Source organism: Rhinolophus sinicus, linkage group LG15 (assembly GCF_036562045.2).
Source record: "Rhinolophus sinicus isolate RSC01 linkage group LG15, ASM3656204v1, whole genome shotgun sequence".
Classification (NCBI taxonomy): Eukaryota; Metazoa; Chordata; class Mammalia; order Chiroptera; family Rhinolophidae; genus Rhinolophus; species Rhinolophus sinicus.
Window position 1 is genome coordinate 22,750,832 of NC_133764.1, and position 16,328 is coordinate 22,767,159.

At 39.7% G+C, this 16,328-nt stretch overlaps 1 protein-coding gene across 15 annotated transcripts in view; it reads left to right on the plus strand.

Moving 5' to 3' along the window:
• SYNRG (synergin gamma) overlaps nt 1-16,328 on the plus strand; it is a 67,197-nt gene that overhangs the window by 42,703 nt on the left and 8,166 nt on the right. For 10 of the 15 annotated variants that reach the window (XM_019732530.2, XM_019732532.2, XM_019732535.2 and 7 more), the window contains 5 exons: nt 4,779-5,372; nt 6,463-6,626; nt 7,394-7,447; nt 7,952-8,048; nt 9,831-9,979. In XM_019732530.2, coding sequence (XP_019588089.2) covers nt 4,779-5,372; nt 6,463-6,626; nt 7,394-7,447; nt 7,952-8,048; nt 9,831-9,979 — 1,058 coding nt within the window. The remainder of the gene's footprint in view (nt 1-4,778; nt 5,373-6,462; nt 6,627-7,393; nt 7,448-7,951; nt 8,049-9,830; nt 9,980-16,328) is intronic. The other 5 variants (XM_019732533.2, XM_019732541.2, XM_019732540.2 and 2 more) reach the window with 2 other exon arrangements.

The following is a 16,328-nucleotide window of genomic DNA, read 5'->3' on the forward strand; positions in this document are numbered from 1 at the left end:
AGAGATCTTGGTGTAACCTCCATCTAGTGATAATACTAGTTGCCCTTTATTTAGGATTTTCTGGTGCCAAAAATATGACCAATCTTGTGGTAGCTTTGGCTAAGGAATTCCTTTGTCGATAGAATTATCTAATACTAGATTGCTCCATCTGGGACTGCTTGATTTTAACTCCTTTCTGCATGTTTCTGACCAGGCTGCAGAAATGACTGAATATAATTGTGTGTAAAACATAATCATATTCACAAATTGAACAATTAATGTTTCCAGAGTAACATTTACTTTTTAGGGAGGAAATTTTAATAATATAAACTTGCAAGAAAGACTTGAAGAACTCTTTGCTGTAGGTTCAAACAAACAAACAAACTACATTTTGTTTACCCCAGTACCAAGTAAAGTAAGATGTGGTTAAATGTTGACTTCATACATCAGTGAGTGCCTGAGATAGTGTACAAATGTATTTATATTCTAGAATCACACTATTGTTCACATTAAAATCCCTGCTGATTTTTAAAAGTAGCAAATGAAGAGGACACTGATAATATTGAAGAAGTTGGGCTAAATCCTAAGATAAGTCAAAGCATCAAATTATTTTATTTTTAAAGAGCTGCTTCTAGCTTTGTTTCTCCACCAGTTGAATACTTTTGGTAAGTTGTTTTGGAAAATGCTGGCCCGATAGCTTTTGGGGGTTTTATGTGTAGGAAAGTGTCCTGGCTGCTGTTCTTTCCCTGGCATGGCCAAAAGACCGCAATTGTAAGGCATCCTTTGTGCTCTTTTGGTGTTTTTTTGATGAGATTTTTGATGTTGAGCACGAGCAGTCCCACTATGTGTCCTGACACCACTTCTTGGCCTGCAGCCTCCTCTGGCTTAAAATAGCCACAGGATTGCCAGTTGTCTTTATCAACGTAAAGCCCTGACATGGAAACCTGAAGGTGCTTACAGGTGGTGTTAGTAGCATTTAAACCATAGATTTATGTGACTCAGTACAAATGAAGAATGGGAGGTTTCTATGCAGATTAGCCAACACTGGAAGGCAATTGTATAGCCTTTCTTCCTTACCCTGTGATCGCTTCATTCCTGTTTTCTTCAACAGCACCTATCAGGGTGTTTGAGACTTACAGGACACAGTCAGCCCAGCTTTTATAATGACTAGAGAATGGGAATGTGACTGATTCCAAAGGGGAGACTAAGACCAGGGGTGGAAAGAAGTTGAAATGTGTATTTCATGGTTTGCTTTGGTAAATGAAGTTTGGATTCCATCAGTATTGAAAATTAAATGATAATTTTTTAAAAGACTCTTCCTCAGTCCAGTTAACATTTTTATTGCTATATAAAACACTAGGAATGGTGGAATTTGTCCATGTATCTTTTTCTTTTCCAAACCCCTTTGTCAAAAGCCAGTAACTCTTAATCACCTGGGCAAATGCTTCCAGCTTTAGAGCATGTCCTGCAGCGGCAGCTCACATTCTTTGTTCCAAGAAGGGCCTTGTTTTTGTGCCCGTCTGACGGGATTTGAATAGAGGTTATGGAAGAGACTGATAGGGTTACTTGCTAGCATAAGCAAGAAATCCATGTTGTAATTTGAGATCCAGGATGAAAAGCAGATTGTATACTTTATTCCCTTGGCGTTTGTAATAGGACATTCCTGGTTGCAAACAAATACATGTATTAAAGCACACGATTCGGCGTATTATCTGTGTGCAATTGCAGTTCAACCGAGCACAGCCTCCGAGTTCTCCGATAGAATTGGAAATGCAGTAGTGATTCTCTGTTTATTTTATTGCATCCATTCAGTTTTCTTTTTCCTTTTTCTCTTGCAATTTTCAGAATTCAGCTATCAAATTGAAAACCCATCGGTGGTAACTTCAGTGATTACAAAATAAAATGGATTATTCCATATTATTTTTCCAGATACAGCTTCCATCACTTATGTGATAGGTCTTACAGAATCTTTAATATTTTTAAGTACGTCATACAATAATACATATAATTTGACTGCTCTCAGAAAATATAGATACAGAACTGTTAATATGGGAAATGAGGAATTTTCTTGGTTTAACCTACCCTCAGTGAGCTGATTTACCACATTTTCTTCAAAAATGGCTTACTAATATTCACCAGGCTGAGAAATACTACTCTGTTTTTATATTGTTTGTAAATGCTAAGGTTCAGGATTACAGTGTTCTCACATTCGTGTGTAACACCAGTTTTAGTACTGCCTTCTGGGTTCAAATGAGTTACACCTTAGTAAATTATTTTTTTACACTATTGTAATCAGTAAATAAGCAAAGTAAAATTTTAAAATCAATCTTGAGGCTTGATTTTTAGTATAACCTGTATATTCAGGCTTCATTATTTTTTTAAGTATAAGATATTTCATTTTAAGTCTTTCCTTTGATTTTTTTAGTCTTTTATTTGGTCATTTCTGTGAGTTGCTCCAAAAAGGAAAACGTTATGCTTATCATTTGTAATAAAAGTAAAATTTGTTGAAGACCTGTAGTATTATAAAAATACTTCTTCAGTTAAGGTAATCCTTTATTTCTTATAATGCCTTTTACCTGATTACACTAGTCATTTCTGGTTTCAAAAAAAAACCTTGTTTTTTTTGTTGCATAATTGCACAAAAGGGTCTTTTTATTACCGTATTAACTTGGTTGTGATGTTTGAACAGGAGCTTAACTTTTCATTAAATTTATATTTGGCCTCTAGGAAAATTGCTATCCTTTTAGTAAATGAGATTCTGGGAACGGTTCATAATATGGTTCCCCAAAGAGCTTTCTAGTACGGTCTAATAATAAAAATATCCATATTGTGAAACATTCTTCTGAACATACCCTTGAAAGACTGGTCTTGTGTTTAACTGCCTCCTGATTGAATTTCACCCCATTTGAGTCAGGGTACCTTCTGATTCCTTTAAGTAGTGGGGAAAACAAAACACTCCAGCCAGAGACTAAGACCTAAAGTGTTATTTCATTCATTCTAAACTCTACATTCTCACCTGAATCTTTTCCTTTTCCTCCTGTTCAATAAACCAAATTTGAAGGGTACCGTTTCTTCTACAAAGTTTGAAAATATACTATTGTTCTGCAAAAGTTATCTGCTTTTCTCTGTTTTGCCTTTTTGTACATCTGAAGTTTTCCATTTTTGCTATTAATTGAGTACCCTCTTCCTGATAGGGTTTCGAAAAAGAAGGGGAGAAAGAGGGAGGGAGGGAAGGAGAGAGGGTGAGATAGATAGATGTGGGGTATACTGTTAAAAAAGCTATGGAAATGTCAGGAGTCCCTTACCTCTCAGAAACTATGCTGTATTGCTATGAAAGAAAGACATTATGACCCAGTGTTGGTTCACCTGTTGACTTAGTTCTGAAAATCTCGGTCACAAAACTTTGGGGCATTATGCTTGTGAACCATGTTTGTAGTTATGAGAGGGAGTCTTGCATTTGGCCTTCTTGCCTGGTACACAGGCACTAAAATGACACTAAGTGCATGTCAGCCAGACTGAAGGGACAGTGCTGCTGAAAAGGAGGCTTCTCCCAGACACGCTGTCCTGTCCAGTGTTATTCAGCTGCAGCTGGTTTTGCTTTTTGAAAATGGGCAAGAAAGTTTCCCTAGTAAGACCAAAATGATGAGTTGACGTTTAATTTTCACTCTGAGATCATTTCATTTTAGGACATAAAGCAACAACTAATTGAAGCTGGTGGCAACCATGCTGTACAAATATTGCTATTAGATACTGCTCGCCAGGCATTGGGTGGGATCTTTTACACATTCACAGTTGATGGTCACCACACAGGCCTTCTGAGTACATGGTCTTCTCATTTTACAGATAAGCAAACCTAGGTTTAAAAAAAAGTTGAATAGCTTGCCAGTGTCACACAGTGCACGCAGGTGGCAGAGCTGGGAATTGAACCCAGGGACTTCTGAATCAAAGACCTACATTCTTTCTGCTGTGTTATGCTACCTCTTAAATTATTTGAACATATATTAAGAATGTAAAATGAGTCTTCTACCCAAGCATTTCTTTCTTTTTCTTCTTCTTCCTCTTCTTTTTTTAAAATGAGGGCCTGCCACATAGTTGAAGGAGAAATAGGAGGCCCACAGGATTCAGACCTTTTATTCTACTTTTTAGGGGCTAAAGTAGATTAGATTGATTTCTCTTTCCTCATACGCCATCATAGCAATATGATGTCCATACTGACCAAAATAACAACTAGGTAAGTAACTGCTTGATTAAAATCTCATATTTGGCCTTTCTTGAGAAACAAATACCTAATAATTGATTAAAACTTAGGTAACATTATTTTAGTTTAGTTTAGAGAAACTGTCAATTTTTAATTAGTTTTTCATGTACATTTCATATGGCCATGTTTTAAAGGAACATTTTTCAACAAAGTCAAGGCAAATGAGACATTTTAGGCAGGGAATATTGTAATAAATATATTTTAAAGTTTATAAGTGAACAGACAACTTACTAAATGATCCTGTTCTCAATTGGTGTACACATTGGTAGATGAACCTATCTTATTTTAGTAATTCTTATATCCAAAGAAAATGACTCTTTGTAACTAAATATAAATGCCAGCTCAAGGCTAATGTGGGTTTTTAAAGATCAGATTTTACAGCCCAGCTCCTTTAATTTTAGTACAAACTCTAAATTTAGTTAAACTCCAACATAGCATAAAACTAATCAAATATGCTAGACATTTTGCTTCTGCAGAGTTTAGGGCATTTTGCCTAAATCGTGAGCTTGCCTCTAATTGTGGGGTCTTATTTCCCTTTCAGATATAGAGGACTTAAAACATGCTGCTTTCGGAACCTACAGTAGCAATTTTGCAGTGAGCACACTTACGAGCTATGACTGGTCAGACAGGGATGATGCATCTCAGGGCAGAAAACTCTCTCCATTTGTCCTCTCAGCAGGAAGCAGATCTCCCTCCGCTGCCTCAGTTCTTCAAAAGAAAGAGACTTCATTTGGCAGTTCCGAAAACATCACCATGACATCTCTATCCAAAGTTACGACCTTCACAAGTGAAGATTCTCTTCCAGAGACTACCTTCCCAGCTTTTGCCAATTTTAAAGATGGGATTCCTCAGACCAGTGAGCAAAAGGAATATGAAAGCAGGGACTATAAAGATTTCACAAGACAGGACCTGCCTTCAGCTGAACGGAGCCAAGACGCCGCGTGTCCAAGCCCAGCTTTCAGCAGCGCTTCTCATGACACCTCCAAAGAATGTTCAGATGACTTTGGAGAGTTTCAAAGTGAAAAGCCCAAAATCAGCAAATTTGACTTTTTAGTGGCCAATTCCCAAAGCAAAATGAAATCCAGTGAAGAAATGATCAAAAGTGAGCTGGCAACCTTTGACCTTTCTGTTCAAGGTGAGTAGCTTTCAGCATAGATTTTAGTGTCATGGTTTCTTCCACTGAGGTGTTAGATATTTGTTCTTAGAATAAAAAGTTGGTCCCTGGTGTAGCAGGAAATAGATTTTCCAGTGTTTAAAGTCAGAGTCTATTATGAGTACCTATCAAAAAAAGGTTTCCCTGAGACTGAACTAAAGTGAATCCAGTATTCCTCAGATAACTGCCTTTTGGACTAAGCACATAGGCTGTTGTTCATCAGCTTCTTTGGTTAGAGGTCTGCTGTGTTAAAAGAACCAGAAAAATGGATTTGATCCACTGGGGCAAGTTAGCTCTGGTCCTGTTTCCTGGCTACACATTGTATCTTTTAATTCAGAGTCCGCAGTGTGGCAGCTGTACATCTGGACCCAGTCTGCAGACCTGCTTAGATTGACCCAAAAGAAGGTTTTTCAATGTGTGAAGCAGTTGCCAATATGTAAAAATCATGAGATTTCACAATGTGGATTTCTAGCTTTTCTTAAAAAACAGTAGTGACGCCTGCATTCCCACCTCTTGACAATCAGCTGGAGCTGAGTAGCAGGGCCCCTCTAATAGATGGGGTGTGCTCTCCCCAGTGTCACTGTCCCTTCCACCTCCTATCTCCATCTGACTTACTTCAGTCATGTACTTGCCTGTTCTCTGAAGTCATTTGAGTTTGTCCCTTCTGCTTGAAGCCCGTCTTCACAGAAGAGATCATTATTTCAATTAGATTTGAGAGTGAGAGTATGTAGACTAGTATAAATCTATAACTAATAACTGGAAAAACAACACAACTCTTACGCACTGATATTTAGAAAGACACTTTAGTCCTCCAGACTCCAGTGACTCTGCACTTAGAATTATGGAAGAATTATGATAGATCAGGTAAGAGTAATGGAGAAAATTAAAGGCAGGAAAACCAAGCAGGAGAGAACGATGGGAAGGATTCAGCATGTAGCTTGCCAGACAGAATGAATGAGTATGGTGTTTCTGAATGCCTCATGACATAAACATCTAAAGAAGAGGGTCCCGTAGCAAGGAAGAGGCAGTCCGAGTCATCACAACCTTTAACTATGCTGTCCCCTTCTCCTAGGATCACACAAGAGGAGCTGGAGCCTTGGTGATAAAGAAATAAGCCGTTCTTCTCCTTCTCCGGCTTCGGAGCAGCCTTTCAGAGACCGTTCCAACACGCTGAGTGAGAAGCCCGCTCTGCCTGTCATCCGTGACAAGTACAAGGATCTGACAGGAGAGGTGGAGGTGAGTGGCATAGTTTTCCACAGAGGGCAGGTGAAAGACCAGCTGGGCACGGAGGGCCCCAAGGAAAAGGCTTGCCGCTTTCACATAGGCATACGAGGGGCAGAAAGTCACAAGGCACCAGACATAAAGTGAGAGAATAGTGACATTCGCTGTGGATGAAAAATACCTCCTAGATGGGGCATCCACTGAAAGTAGTTAGTGACCTTACAACTGAAATTATTCATGGGACTTCACAAGGAGGGATGTGTTTAAGGGAATTCTTTTGGAGCGCTTAGAATTTATCGCTATAGCAAATGTTCTGAATCTTCTGTTTATGTTCGCGGCATCTTAATCCCAGGCTGTCTTCCTTCTGTAGCCAACACTCTGAGCCCTCCTCTTCCCTATGCCCATTGTCATACACGTGTGCATACACACACACGTGGACGTACACACACCACATATACACAACATCATAACTGTGGAAAGCTGGTGGTTCGGTATGGGCTCTTGTACTAGACACCTATGTGCTGAGTATCACTAGAACAAATGAGGCAACATTTGCAGAGGGAAGCTGCTACGAAACACGTCCCTCAAATGCACAAGTCAGGTGCTTGGAAGTTTCATTTATTAGTCATTGTAAATAGACATTAGTAGGTTCATAAGATAAACTGTGCTTGAACTAGAGTGATTTTAATAAAAAAGAAAGTCTGCCAGTGCTCTCTAAATTGACAGTTATAGAGGTTTCCAGACTTGCCCTTTTAACCCAGTTCTTTTTATAAAATTCACAGGAGAATGAGAGATACGCATATGAATGGCAGAGATGCCTGGGGAGTGCCCTAGATGTGAGTATGTCACTTGCGTGGCACTGACTTCTATGTAAGTGCTGTCCTGTGTCATTTTGCCCTCTTGGTTCACTTGAATGGACAGAGTCAAACTGGAAGGGAGCCCTACCTAGATGGCCGTGTGCAGAGTCAAGCTCTGTGGAAAATCATGCATCTTAAGGGAGGCTTCTTTCACATTTGTAGTAGCACTAGCTCATGTGTGAGCTGGGCCTTGTCTGTCACTGAGTTTAAGAAATAACAAAATAATATCATTAGCTCTGTCTAAATTAAAATAATACTTAAGCTAAAGAACCTCTATCTTTTCTCTTCCAAAGAAACGGAGAATTGTTTCTTCAAGATTAAAATTAAATTCTCAGATTTGTTTCAGCATAGTCATCTACATACATCAATTAGTCATACTTTTTCACACCTCCTGGGTTTTCCATTGGGTTTTCTACTAATAATAAATTGATTTGCAGTGATTTTTCTTGATTATATAAGGTGATGTGATTTCATTTCTTGTAGGTCATTAAGAAAGCAAATGATACCTTAAATGGAATCAGTAGTAGTTCTGTGTGCACAGAAGTGATTCAGTCGGCTCAAGGCATGGAATATTTATTAGGTATGTTCTTTTATATTTTACTTATTCAAAGTCATGACACTTTGAAATATTTTCCGTTTTCCCTTATGTTAGTTTAATTTTGGTCTCTTGAGCTACATGTGACTAAGTAGCATCTGCATTTGTAGATAAGAGACTGAAGTAACAACTACTAGGTGTCTGTGGTCCAGGTTTCCAGTCCTTGTTATAACGTGATAGCAACGATGTAAAATTACATCTGTGTCACTGGTTTCTTTGAGTCTGAACTCGGTGAGGCATTAAAATGAAATCACTGGATGTCCAAGTGGTGCCTTACGTACTCGTGAGTCTTCCTCTCTACCCCTGCAGGACATCACAGATTCCTTAGCTCCCTGGTCACCTTCAGCTATTGAACACCCCATTCCAACCTGAAACCTCCGTCTCTGGCCGGTTCAGTGTTCCTCCCCTCCCCAAGCTCAGGCGTGGCCCGCATGCACTGAACCCTAATCTTTTTCAGATCTTTGCTCAAATGTCCCCTTCTAATGAGTTCTTCCCTGGCCTGCCTTACTATCTGCATCCCCTCCCCACCTTGGCACTTCCTGTCCCTTTCCCTGCTTGATTTTCTCCCGAGCCTTATCACCTTTAATATCTTACGTGTTTTGCTTGTGTTCTTATTTATTGTCTGTCTCCCTCCACTAGAATAAACCTCCAAGAGGGGAGGGATTTGGGCCTGTTTTGTGCACTGCTGGGCCTCCAGCACCTAGGCTAGTGCCTGGCGCACAGTAGTCACCGAAAAATATTTGCTGGATGAATGGACAGTGAAGGGATGTGGTCTCTCCTTTACTCCACCACCTCCCTTTACTTCCTCTTTCCCACCCAGACAGGCACAATTCTGCATAAACAGGTGTTCATCAGGTAATGGGGTGCCTGTCTTTCTTTCTAATAGGTCTCCTAGTATCTGTGAAAGATTGTCTTAGAAGCCCCCTCACTTGGCTTAGGGTGGGTGGTAATTCCTACCCTTCCCCTGGGAAAGGAAGAGGAAAAGCCATGGTGCCATCTGTACACAGGGCCGGTGCTGTACCACTCCGAGGACCCCCTAGGGTTCTCATGGAAGCTGGGGTGAGGGTGAGGGTGGGGTGTGTCTGGTGGCTGTCCTTAGAATGTAGAGATACATGGCGCCTGTCTTCCTTGCTTGAAGAGTAAGAAAAGAACAGTTCTGTATCCTGTTAAGTATATAAAACATGAAACCACAGAGTCTGTGAATCCTTGGGCATTCAGAGGAAAGAGATATTTCTTAATTACTTTGTGATGATATTGACATTCAGATCCTTTTAAACTTTTAAAATGCCCATTTTCAGTGAGTTTAACGGTATTTCCCAAATTCAAACAGATGGACTCATAAAGAAGCCAGAAAAAAAGAGCCAATATTTGTATAATGCCTACTGTTCTACGGGCACTGTTCTAAATAAGCCTTTTGTACCAACCCGTTTAATCCTCTCAGCCATCCTTTGAGGAGGTGCTACTATTATCCCAGTTTTATAGATGAGGAAACTGAGGCATAGAGAGTTTATGTGATTTATCCAACATTACACAGTAAGTGACAGAGCTGGGATTTGAACCCAGGCAGTGTAGCTCGAGAGTCTGCTCTTACCAGTCAGTTATGCTGAAGCATTGAGAGGTGGATTGGTCCCAGGGAATAGTAAGCTCACCTCTGTCCAGATACAGTCCTTACTTCCAACTAAGAGATCAGCAAGCAGTAATGGGCCTTGTCTTGCTCATCCTTTCTTTATACTTCCAGCACCTAACTCTCTTCTCTCACCCTGTCAGGTGTTGTTGAGGTGTACAGGGTAACCAGACGTGTTGAGCTGGGGATAAAAGCCACTGCAGTGTGCAGCGAGAAACTCCAGCAGTTGCTGAAGGACATTGATAAAGTATGGAATAACTTAATCGGCTTCATGTCACTCGCCACACTCACGGTAAGCCTATCAGATGGTTCAGTAGTTGCTTTCCTTTCCAGAAACCAAAGTTGTAAAGCAGAGAGTCTGTTCCTATGATGGCACTTTGGAAGATGAAGGTGCCGACTGTACTGTGTTATGTTAAAGGAAGGAGAGAACACTTGTGCGGTTAGTTGAGTGGCACCAGGTTGGCTTCTGGCCCACCTCCAGGCCTGTTGTACCTAAATGAGATAAAGAGTGTAGGAAAACATTCACTCTTACCTACAGACCTTCTGAATTCACATACATACGTGCATGTTTTGCAAAGCATTGGTTTGAGTTGCTTTCTTTGCACTTCTAGTTATTTATGTCCCCATATGTGTATCCTTTTAAAAAACTGTGTGGTACATTTTGTTGCTCTCCTACGGTTCGTTTACCCTTTTTACCTCTTTCGGTTCTTGGATTATTTTCATTTTTTCCAGTTATGAATAGTTCTACTCTGAATATCTTTAAATAAATAGCTATTTTCCCTTTGGGGAATGTAGTTCTTCCAAATGCATTGATGAGGTCCGAGTGTATGATTGCACATATAAATGTATTCATGCATATATAGCTGTTGCTGCATTTATTATATGGTTTTCCAGAGAGCTTGAACTAGCTGACAGTGCTACTAGCAATACATCAGTATTCACTTCTTTACATTGTGTTCTAGCTTTCTTTGTCAATTTCTTAATTTAACAAGTGTGTAACTGATTCCCTAAAGGTGTTTTCTACATTTCTTTCATTTCCTGAGAGGCTATCCAATGTTCCAAATGATAATTTACTATTATTTCCTTTATGTGTAAACTGATCACCTGTTTCTTTTGACCATACCTATTTCACATTTGTAATAGATTTATACACACGTATGTACACACATATATATGCTGGTAAGCTTATATCAGTTATTATTTTCCTCTTCTGTTTCTTCCTCCCGTTTTTTACATTTTATTGAGCAAAACTATTTTATTTCTAAAATATTCATACCTACTCAGTTTGTCTCTGATAATATCCTTTATTTCACAATACTCAGAAACGTATCTTCCTTCCACAGCTGGAATAAATATGCTATTCCATTTTCATTTTTTTCTTCCGTTTAACTATATGACTCATCCTAAGGAGATTGCAGCAGTGTGGTAGGAAGCAGCTCTTATTGTGCTGTACTGATATATCCAGCGAGTCCAACAACACATCTTAAATAGCAAATCCTCTCCCCATTGTTATGTTGCTTCTGGTTTTTAATATTAAGTTCTTAAGGAGTTTAAATCATTTCCAAAATCTCTTATTTTGTTCCCTTGGACAATTTTTCAATTTATAACCTAAAATCATACAGTTTGGGTAATTATTTTTTAAAAATACTGCTCTGGCCAATACAATAAGAAATGAAATATAAATATTTGAAGGATAAAATTATGTTTATTTGGTGATATGAAATATAATACTTCCAGAAATCAATCTGATTTGCACACCACCACTAGACATTTCTTTCTAAAATGCAAATCTGATCAGGTCATTTAAATCCCATTTAAAATCCTGCAGTGGGCTCTCCGTGGTCTTCAAAATCAAGTTTAAATTCCTTAGCTCAGTATATGTAAGGTCTTTTCCATCACTTGGACTGCCTTTGCCTCTTTCTCTGTTAGACTGCTTTTCCCTCTGGACTCTGCATCTTTTCCCCCAGAAGTCATTCCAAACAGCCCTTCGTCTGAATGAGATGCCCTTCCTGTCTGTGTCCAGGGCGCCTTTTTCTCTAGCAGAGCACTTTCACACTTGCTGAAAATTGTGTGTTTACTTGTTTCTTGCCCACTAGCTTGTCAGCTTCCTAACAGCCAGACTGTGTCCTTTTTTTCTTTGTGCTCTTAACACAGTGTTTGGTGGGACTTTTCCTTTATATCTAATACATTTTTGTATCTCATAATTTTAATAACTGGTTTAAATTTTTTAAATAAATGGATAGGGAAAATGTCAGTGGGGAAGCCAGGGCTGAAGTACAAAAATGTGTGCTTTGAATGTGCCTGCATTTGCTAGTGGTGAGCTGCACAGTGGACTTGACCCTTTCTTGCAGCTGATGTAAAGAAGACACGATCATTTCCTTGTCTGACTGCGTTCATAACATGAAAATAAACCCACTACTCAGGAGAAGCATAATTATTCCTGATACCAAAAACTTCTTTTCTGGGCTCTAAAGGAAACTAACTTAATATCTTCAAATATCCTTTCAGGTTTCATTGAGTAGTTTCTTACAAAATTTCTCAATATAGGCCAAATGGAATAGCTCCAAGTACAAATTAGTGAAAGTCATTCTAAGTGTGGAAAAAATAGACTAACTGGTAAACCAGGAAAAGGTGTGGCAATACATACTGATGGTCGGCTCATGTCTTTGCTCTGTCAAGAAAACATACAAATCAATGAGAAATATACCAACATGCCAGTAAAATCAGCAAAAACATGAAGAGATTCATAAAGGGGGAGACACAGCTAATCAGTAAATATTAATTCAAATTAAAAGATTTCATTTTTTACCTACTAGTAAGCCCAGTTTGTGTTTGGTTTATTTGAATCTGATAGTGTTGATGTAATAAAATGGGCACTGTTCCTTAGGAAATTGATTAGGAAATACAGATTTGTACCACCCTATGGAAAAGTTGTTTGGCAATATGCTTTCCCGCTGCCCGTGAACTCCTTGAGGACAAGAACCAACACGATATTTTGTTCATCTTTTGTTCTCGATCTGAGCACGGTGCCAGGCACTGCATAAATACCCAGTGAAAGTTGAGTGATTTAAAGGGCATACAGACATTCGGAATGGTTGACTTCCAGGAATTCCACTTCTAGGAAAACTTCCTAAGGCAATAGTTATAAATGCAGACTCTCAAAAAGAAGCAAGTTAAATGCACAAGTTGTTCTTTGTAAAAGTGAAAAATTGGAAATATCCTAAAAGTCCAAATCTAGAGGATTAGTCAAGTAAATTGTGTGATTCTTCATACTAGGGTGTCATGCAGCCATTTTTTAAAGGAGCATAAAGTTTGAAATAACACAGAATGGTTTCTACAGGGCCGGAAGAAAATTTGACAAAATGGTAATAGGGTTATGTTTGAGTGATGAACCTCTGGGTTTTAAAAATATTTCTAAGCTTCAGCTGCGAATGAAGTTGGTTCGTTAGTGATGTATGTGAGGGTGCCTGTGAGGCTGTGGGTTGGAGAAGGCTGTGTTTGTTACCAGTTTATCATGGAGTTCAGTGTGTTACCTTTGCATCGTTAACGCTGCAGTTCATCAGAGCCTCTCTAACCAGTCTTACAAGGTCAGGTCTTAGCTCCAAACCTATTTGTTCCACGTATTTATGTGAAAAACGTTATCTAGGACCAAGCATTAGAAATCTCACGATTGGTCTGGCCCGGTGGCTCAGGTGGTTAGAGTGCAGTGCTCCTAACGCCAGGTCGCTGGTTCAATTCCCACATGGGCAGGTGGGCTGCACCCTCTACAGCTAAGATTGTGAACAACGGCTCTCCCTGGAGCTGGGCTGCCGCTTAACCCGTGGGCGCGGGGGGGGGGGGGGGGGGGGGGATAGCAGCGCAAGGCTCATAATACCAGCATTGGCCAGGGAACTGTGTCTCACGATCAATGTGTGTCTGGATTTCTCCTAATTCACCCACCGTCTGCTTCCTAACCTTGTGTTAATATGAACCAGATTAAGCCTGAACATCATCATCACCATTAGCCAACTTCTAGTGAGGGCTTGCCATGTGCTAGACCCCATTCTCCACTCGTTATATGGCTGTAATTTACTTAATACTCACAAAAGTCTTGAGGGTATTATTCTTCCCCTTTTACAGATGAAGAAACTGGGGCACAGAGAGATGGGTGAGACCCATATTCAGTCTGAAAGTCAGAAGTCTGCTTTTTCAACCACTCCAGTCTTGTGCATCCTTGAAATGAGCAGGCTGAGTGGGTAAAACCAGAAATGGGCAAAACCTTTTTGGAGATAGTGGGTTGTTATTTAGCATCAAGGTTAATGAGATGAAACACCAGGAGTCTAACAGTCAAGTTCTTTTCCCTGATTTATATCCCAGGACTATAGAGTAGCTTAAAAGTCTCCCACTTTCCTTAGCTTTTAAGGTTCTTTGTTTGGTGACAGTCAATTTCTCATCGAAATTAACACTTTGAAACTTGATTTCTATACAAATCCTCAAATCAGCCACCCATCTGCGAGCGTATTCTCTTCTCTGGTGCTGTTAGGAAAAGATGGCTGAGATGGCAAAGCATGTCTCCTTGCCATAGCTCTTTGAAGAAAAGGCATCACAAAAGACCAAGCTCGTTATGTGTTAGTTCTTTGTAATTTGGGGCAAAGGATAATTGGGGAGAATCCTGGCTAGGGTTGTTGGGTGTTTACTTCTCAGGGTAGCTGCTGTCACCGGTGAGGTGGAAGCCAGCTTCATCTTTGTACATCTTCCCAAACTTCCAGGCTCCCATGATGCTACAGCTGCTCAGGAGAAAGGCTTGTCTTCTAGACTCTGATCACCCCTCCTAGCTGGTCTGTCTTCCTTTCTTTCCCTCTCCCCTTCCCTCCTCCCCTCCCCTTTCTTTCTTTTTTTTTGTTTTTTTTTGTTTGTTTGTTAAAATATGTGTTTTGTTCAAGCCTTTTTAAAGACGCCATGGAATTTGATTTTGTGATTTTGAAGAAAGCCTATTGAGTTTGGTCACCTCTCTCACCTGGGAAGTGTTGTCCTGTTTACATACGGTGATTCTGAATCCCTCAGTGTGGCAAAATGTGAGGTCAGTGAGGCGAGTGGCCAGGCCTTCGTGCTCTCTCCTGCACACTCCCATTACGAACCCCCATTTCCAGCATCCCTGCCTAGAGAGTGAGTGAGTTTATCTGACATTTTTTAGACACCAGGTGAGAGTATAGGTATTAATTAGTCTGCAACGAGACAACACAGGAGTGCACTGCAAGCTGTACATGGACACCACTGAAGATTCTTTTCCCTAAGCACCCATGCTTTCACAGTTAAAATTGCTTTTCTTCACCAGGTTAGCTGTAACAGAAGAACAATCATTCTCTGCTCAGATATATTTCCTGATTATACCATGTCATTTCCTCTTGATAACTGGTAGGTCCTTGGTCTAAAACTTACTTGAATTGCCTACTGCGTGAAGAATAGTATACATTCTACAGAGGAAGTATAAGGTATGAATTGTCATGAAGAAGCTATTAATCTAAAAACAGATACATAAACATAAATGATACAAACCAGCATCTATGTAGTTCAATTCACTTGGAAAAAAAAGTACACAAACTCCAAGGACTCTGAATTAGAGGCTCAAAGCAGAGAAATCATTACTAGGATAAGAGGCATGATTGAGGTTATATAGGAACCTTAACTCTTTACACCATTGCTTCATTTTAGGTAGAATTTAAAATTCCTTAATGAACCAAATTGCCACTGTCAGCTCTTGGATTTCAATCTACGAATATCATAGTCACATCTAGGTGTTTTGCACCTAGAACCTGCCATGTCTTGTGCTACGTGCTTTTGTTCTCATTTAATGCTGGTATTAATCTCATGAGGTCAGTAATATAACCCCCGTTTTTAAAGGTGAAGAAATTGGGGCTCAGAGATGAAACTTGCCTAAAACTGACAAATCTGGAATTTGAATGCACATGATTGTTTAAAAATCCTTTCTTCTTCCTGCCATGTGAGTCCCAACTGTAAGATGCTAAAAAAAGACTTGTTTCTTCCCCTGAAGGCTCCAAGGAAGTATTCCCGTCAAAAGATGGCTGCATTCCTTTTCTCCAGTCAAGGCAGTCACGTAGTGCGGCATCGCACGAGTGACGCCTGGGCTATGGGAAGATGAGTGCAGTCTTCACCTCCACATTGTGCTTCCTTAATATTTACTTAAGCTGAAAGTTACACTAGCAAAGTTTTATATTCCCCTTTCCTTTTAATACCCTCTTTATCCACGGACTCAAACTCCCTCTTGTGGTAGAAGCACATCTCTGAGCACAGACTGCAGGAACTCCGAGGTAAAAATCATCCGTTTTAGTGAAGTGAGTGAATTGTTAGCTAAGGTTTTATCTCGTGTATGTGGGTTGAAATTTAGTAGGTTGAGAACAAAGAAAGACTCAGCCCTGGAAAACAAAACGAATCCATCTTTGCCGTATAAAATCTACAAAAAGAAGACAGGGCTGTTACTCTCCTGGCTTCTAGCGAATTGAAAATCACACAGGCTCTTTGATCCCATGATTATCCTGAGTATAATACAAATTCTTTCGTGCTTCTTTTCAATGTGAAATAAGCAATGAATTTCAGAGTACTGACTTCCTGTGGCTTATCAGGAGAACAGTTTATTTTTAATA